The 7,291-nt window shown below is 39.4% G+C and overlaps 1 protein-coding gene across 1 annotated transcript; it reads left to right on the forward strand.

Annotated features, from left to right (window-relative positions):
• Positions 1-5,584: 5,584 nt before the first annotated feature.
• LOC101536221 (prefoldin subunit 6) lies at positions 5,585-6,142 on the forward strand. The gene has a single exon (XM_004577884.3). It carries the CDS (start codon positions 5,738-5,740, stop codon positions 6,125-6,127), a length of 390 nt encoding a protein of 129 aa, XP_004577941.2. The 5' UTR covers positions 5,585-5,737; the 3' UTR covers positions 6,128-6,142.
• Positions 6,143-7,291: the final 1,149 nt, after the last annotated feature.

Here is a 7,291-nt window from a genome sequence, read left to right on the forward strand (position 1 = left end):
AAATTCTCCTCTCTCAGCATAAGCTCATGAGCAGAGCCTATATCTTCAAATGCAATTTTCCAAGCACCTTTTGACCCAAAGAGAAGCAACTGAGGGAACTAGATAAGGAAAAAGCAGACCAATAAATCCACCTGCCTGTCTTACCCTGTCTACAAAATGTAATTTCAGTAAAGAATATAAAGAGACATTCAAATGTCTTTGCAAAAGAATAAAGTGTGTATTTCCAGCAGTAACAGGCTGCCATACTCCCCTGTGGGGCTCAGCAATGTGCCTACACAATACTCAGCAAGGAGTCGTCCTAGCATTTATATGAATTTTCCCAAAACAGAAAAGTAGGTTTCATTGCCTCTTGGGCTCAGACTATTTTTCTCTTAACTTTGAATTCTTCTCATTTCAATTTTAGAGTGACAGATAATGCTCTCAGGTGAAACACTGAGGATGGATTTTTCATCATCTTTTGTTCTACTATGAATTCTCAAATTCTTTATTTGAATCATGTAAGCTGTTAACCTAAAAGGGGCTACCCCACCTCTAAAGCTAAAGTGGCTACCCTACCTCTAAAAAGCTTAACCCAAGTTGATCCCTTATGATAATCCATTAAATCATCACTATGAATGACACATTAGATTTGTTAATGTAGAATGAGGCAAATAAACAAAACCTAAATATATTACAACTGTATTTGATAATAAATGGACTTAGTATGATCCATGCTTGTAACTCAAATGCAATTAAATTAAAATGGAAATGATTTAATAAGCTTCCACTCTGTGTCAATCACATTGAAAAAAATTTTCACACTTAATACTTTCCCCACCTGTGAAATAAGAGTGTTATTATCCTTGATGTTTTTATATTTTTTTTGATATTTCTTTCTTTAGTTGCATTAAGTGAATAAATTAAATGTATTTCACAACATGGATCTAGGAGCATAATGACACTTCCACCCTATCCTGCCTCCAGCTAACATTTCCTTACCCACCCTCCTCCTTTCTTTTCTTCTTCCTCTTCTCCTTCTCCTCCTCCTTCCTTCTTCTTCTTTTCTCTTTCTCTCCTTAATTTTACAATGGCATGCTTCCACTCCAAAATCACAGGCATAACACTGCATTAGGTAAAGAGATCAACATATAGTAGGTATAAAACAAACAAAAAGGGCCCGGCGGCGTGGCCTAGCGGCTAAAGTCCTTGCCTTGAATGCCCCGGGATCCCATGTGGGCGCCGGTTCTTATCCCGGCAGCTCCACTTCCCATCCAGCTCCCTGCTTGTGGCCTGGGAAAGCAGTTGAGGACGGCCGAAAGCCTTGGGACCCTGTACCCGCGTGGGAGACCTGGAAGAGGTTCCGGGTTCCTGGCTACGGATTGGCGCGCATCGGCCCGTTGCGGCTCACTTGGGGAGTGAAGCATCGGATGGAAGATCTTCCTCTCTGTCTCTCCTCCTCTGTGTATATCTGGCTGTAATAAAATGAATAAATCTTTAAAAACAAACAAACAAAAAAACCCATGCAATTTCTCAGGAGTTTGGATAAGGATAAGGTGATGTTTCATTTAATTGTAGATTAAATACACTGACATAAACACTTGAATGAATTCTATCAACATGTGCCAGACTGTACAAAGTTGACTTAGGCAATAAGCACTTGAAAAAGCTCTTAAGTTCAATTGTTTCAAATAAAATCAAAGCCACAATACATATGCAAGATGACTTAAATTAAAAAGCCTGGGAATACCAAGGAATGGCAATATGATAGAACAATAGAGATTCTCTTGCATTGCTGGTGGGAGTAGTAGATTCTAGAATCACTTTGAAAAACTTTATTTTGAAACTTTAAAACCTAAGCATATGTAAATGCTAACAACACAGTAATTCCATTCAAGGGTTAACACCCAAAATATGGGGACTAGTCATATCAAGAAAACATACACAATGATGCTCATAAAAGATTTGTTCATAGTAACTAAAGAAAGATTACATAAACCAAGTATTTATCAACAGTAGCATAAATTCTGATACCTTCATACAATGGAATACTGCATAGCAATTCAAAAGAACAACTACTAATAAGCAAAATCACATGGATGAGCCTCACAGATTATATACACTGAGTAAAAGAAGATGCACACAAAGGAGTATTCATTAGACAAGTGTATGTGTAAAAGTTCAAAAGCAGGAAAAATAACCTGTGCCAAAAGAGGGAAGCTACTGTTATTTTTGGATAAAGGGGTTTAATTACTCAGAAAAATCACACATGAGTTTTTCAGGATCTGGAAATATTAGTCTGTCTTTTGCACTGGTCATAGATGTGTGCATATAAGCCTATTTATATCAACTTCTTTATATAAAGTTAAGAAATTTATAGTTAAGATTCACTCACTTCTCTGTATGTAAAATATATTGCAATTTTTTTTTAGAAAAGGCAGAGTTGTTACCTTTTTTAGGTATACAGAATCGAAAGCAATAACGATGGTTATGTAGAAGGGATTTCAAAAAGTTCATAGAAACCATGTTATAAAAAACCTTCACATGTACTTGAAATTATTTGCACCAGAATAAACTCATCTTGCAACTTAATTTTCTACAGATATTTCAAAAAATTTCCCTGATGATAGGCCTTCAACAGATACCAATGCCCTGATATTGGACTTGGTAGCCTCCCAAACCGTAAGAAATGGGCTACCCAACCTGTGAGTAATAAGTTAATCAGTCTGTGTATTATAACAAACTGACTTGGATGATGCAGGCATTAAGACTCAGGCCCTATCCAGCATTACTACTGTAAATTCTATGACATAAATCTATACCAATTAGCCTACGCAACCCATAAACTCAGTGTTAAAAATCTAAGGGAAGTGGATACCTGAATAATGTAGTATAATTTAAAGTATGGCTTCCCAGAACCTCTTTCACTCTAAATGTGTTTTGCACACTATCTTAAGAAATTCAATCTTCCATGTAACGCTTTGGTGCTAGTTAAATGGCAAATTCTTGAAAAATGCTAACACATTAAGTTATCAACATTCATTAACCCTTCATTGTGAATGGGATAATATATACTATTTTCAATTTGGCAGTTGCTAAAATTCTATCCTGGAAGAACAGAATGTAGAATCAAAGACAGAAACAACATCAGACTGAGAAATAGGAATTTTCTTTCTACTCACACTGATGCCATTAATTAACTGTATGTCTTAGTGGGGTCCTATCATTTCTGAGATCATCCCTCTGTAAAATGTGAGAATTTGAATAGATAATCTATTCAGGGCACAAGGAAAATACAACTCCGTGACTCCTCCTAGGCCCCAGAGGAGGGGAGGTAAAAGGACAGCTTCAGTTCTGACTTGAGCTGCTTTTCAGTAATTTTGAAGGGACAAGACCATGAAAATTGGAATGCTGACCGGAGAGAGCAGGTAGACAGAATGCTCAGAGTTTGTGCACTTTAAAATTTCTTTTTCTTTAAAGCCAGTGCAAATCAGCGGGTTACGGCAGCGACAATTCTCAAACACGAGACTGAACAACTCCAAGTGACCACCACATGGAGAATACACTTGCTTTGTTGCTCCTTACGGAAAACCTATGCAGGACTACATGCGAATGTCAAAAAGTTCATGGAAAATTAAAGTATTAGGCTAAGTTATCATTACATATAACACTTTTTAAATTCATGTATACAGCTTTTCCCAAAACAGGTATTTTCCTCAAAGGACCATTTTGAAGACCCTTTGTATGTATGAATTTCAATCTTTGACACCAAAATAAATCACAGAATTCAATTTTCACTAACATTTTTATTTGCTTTAACTTTCATAAACTATTACAAAATTACAGAAGGCCGAACCAACTGAGACCAACCTCCAGAAGCACACAGTTCTTGGACAGCACTCTCACCCATCAGTTTTTCTCCTCCCCTGCAGGACTGAGAAACGGCAGTGGTATTGCACACAGGAGACTGTAAAGCTTCAGTGGCCAAATGATAGAACACCTGACACCTGAAAATAGTACTAGGGACTTAAAGAGACTTAGAGGTGGGGCATTCAAGTCAGAGGGAAAAATGGAACCTGATCCAACCAAATCATGCATTGCAAAGCAGATGAGCTCCAGGGAATAATTCCCAATCCCCTGATGAGAAAGAAGGAGCCACTGTCATAGAGCTCACTTATGACCTTCGGAACTTAGTCCTCATGATCCCAGAATTAAAGCACCTCAAGACAATGGGTGAGATCAGATAATTGAAGGAATTAGATAAAACACTCTCTTTCACATGGTGCCTATGAACTTGTGAAAACTCAGAACCTGCTTTCCTTCCTTTTCTTTCTTCAGGGCCTCTTGCAGGGTGGAATACTGCAAATCCTTGGAATGACGAACCCAGAAAATACAGCTGTGTATAGATTTCCTAGGAACTGAATGGTAACTCACAATTTCAGATAGTTCAAGAAATAGCCACTCTTCCAAGAATCATAACAGATTATTAGATTCAGTAGAACAATGGGCTCACCTAAGGGTGTGAGAGCAAGAAAAAAATGTTCCTGTTTAAGGAACCTGCCACATCCTGAACTGCTCTTGCTTGCTCTCTGCCTGTCAGTCTATCTCCTTACCTACCTCTTTCCCTTGTCTTCAATCCACTCTTTCTTTTCCCTTCCCCAACATCTCTCGATTTTGGGTTCTAAGTTTCTTCTCACCCTACCTCAAAGAAATATTTAACTTTTGCTTGCATTGAGCCTCAGAAAGCTCACTGGGGCCCTGCTTGAGCATTGCCTGTAAGTTAGGGTGAGTTATGTTTCAATTACCTCTATATTATAGCATACTGGTAAGGGCAGGCATTATGTCATGTCAGGAGCACAGGCAAGAGAAAATACGGACGTCCCCATTACAGGCAATGATGGAGCAGTTTTAATAATATTGGGGGAAAATGGAACATAAATGCTTTTTCCAGCTACACCATTACTGCACATTAGAAACACCAAATGCTGAAGTATGGAGAAAGGAGGCTAGAGGAAAGAAGGGTTACAGGTATGTTGGAGAATGGAGTTTCTCTGCATTTAGAAGAGAGACAAAACGTCCTATAAAAACCTTGGAAGTCTTTTTCTGTGAAAAATGATCTTACCGAACATATAAAACTAACTTTTTAATAAAAAGAATCTAATTTCCAATGAGTCCCCCTTTCCTGTAAGAAGGATAACTTGTCATGCACCCTGACTCTCCATTCTATTCCCTCTCCAGATTTTCTCTGCCTCTTTATTTTCTTGACACAAATAGCAGCCATTGCTCAGAGCATGTGCGGGATTAGGCTGCTTGGTAATTCAAACCTTTTATTCAGGTTACCCAGTTATGTACTAAAGAGGAAAATACATATTGTTATGGATGTATTGTTATGGATGGCCTTGTTATGGACGTTTTCAGTTGTAAGTGGGAGGGAGACTCCCGCACACAAACCTGTCCAAACCATGGCACCATCTATCATTTACAATGGAATTTAGCAAATGTTAATTTCTACCTTTTTCTTTTTCTTTTTCAAATAGGGGGAGAAACATCTAGAGATATATTTTTTCTTCAGTATGATTGGTACTTTTAAAGCAAAAAAGGGAGACAACCCAGACAGAGAGACGCTGCGGTACCCCCAAGGAGTTGCCTCTTGTCAAGAGGATTGCCACGTCCTAGGCCGGATTGGAAAGAGGGCTCGGCACCTTGCCGGGGGTGAGAGCCAGCGAGCTGCTCCCGCTCCCCTCGGGCTTGCCTCCCCTCCATGGCCGAGCTGATCCAGAAGAAGCTGCAGGGAGAAGTGGAGAAGTACCAACAGCTACAGAAGGACTTGAGTAAATCCATGTCAGGGAGACAGAAGCTGGAAGCACAGTTAACAGAAAACAACATCGTGAAGGAGGAACTGGTTCTACTGGATGGATCCAACATGGTCTTCAAACTTCTGGGCCCCGTGCTGGTTAAGCAGGAGCTGGGGGAGGTGCGGGCCACCGTGGGCAAGAGGCTGGACTACATCACAGCTGAAATTAAACGATACGAATCCCAGTTCCGGGACCTGGAGCGGCGGTCGGAGCAGCATAGGGAAACCCTTGCCCAGCTGCAGCGGGAGTTCCAGCGGGCCCAGGCAGCAAAGGCAGGAGCACCTGGGAAAGCCTGACTTCATGGGGTGGGGTGGGGGTAACTCTAGGGTCTGGACTATAGTAGCTAATAAAATGTGAGAATGCCTAAAAAAAAAAAAAAAAAAGCAAAAAAGGGACAAAAAATGAGCAGCCACAGCCAGATGATGGGGTGCACTTTGAGGATTAGTGGATTGCAGGTGCTGAACTCCATAAAATAGAGTAAGAAAAATGAGAATGTGGTAGGTTGGTGCATCCAACAGCTGTTTAACTGTGTTCTGTTAAAACAAATACAGTCAGTCACAAGTGCTGCTTATTTAATCAAGGAGGAATGGGTTCAGTAACTAAAATAAATAGTATAAATCGTTGGACTAACTTTCCTCTGGTTAAAATGATAGTGTGAGTCTTAAATAAAGACAACATGAAACAGAGCAACATACTTACAAAATACACTGGAAAGCAGAGGATTTTGAAATAACTGGGAAAGATAATTGATATAGTGGCACCCCTAAACTTGCTGCAGGTATTAACACAGAATCCCTCAACCAGGTCCAGTTAAACAATGCACAGATAACGAATCTGACACGAATGGAAAACAAAAAAAAATTTTTTTACAAAGCACAGAGCAAAAAATAGACAACTGGCCTAATTCATGAATTCTCTGAGCATTAGGAACAAAGATTCTTGTAGAACAAAGGTGGGATCCAGAGATACATGTTTCTATAATGACCAAGTTCTCGGTTGAATTAAAGGTGGTTGTGGATCAAACAGGATTTTGATCATGACTTCAGTCAGTCCAGGTAGAGGGTACATGCAGATGATAGCTACTTGCAGCTTAGGGCTGAAGGTGTCTAGAAAAGAAGCCCTTCAAGACAAGACAAAAATACAAGATCTTATCTATGGGAGAAACAAATGACCTCATGAATTATGTGATTTAGGGAACGTGTAGCGCTTGTTGCAACACTCCATTTACTCAGTAGACTAATTTAAATAGGAGATTGACACAATCATAAAATCAGGACATGGGCACTATATGCCAAAGGAGGAAACATGGAGGATCTTAGGACATGACAGTGTTCAGAATCTATATTTCGGGCACCCATGTAAAACTTGGATTCATAACCATGTATGTGTGTTCCATGATTTTTTCCCTCCTTGGAAATGCAATTTTGTCTCCCTGGGGAAGAATAAAAATTTCACAAAAC

The sequence above is a fragment of the Ochotona princeps genome, chromosome 3, assembly GCF_030435755.1.
Source record: "Ochotona princeps isolate mOchPri1 chromosome 3, mOchPri1.hap1, whole genome shotgun sequence".
Classification (NCBI taxonomy): domain Eukaryota; kingdom Metazoa; phylum Chordata; class Mammalia; order Lagomorpha; family Ochotonidae; genus Ochotona; species Ochotona princeps.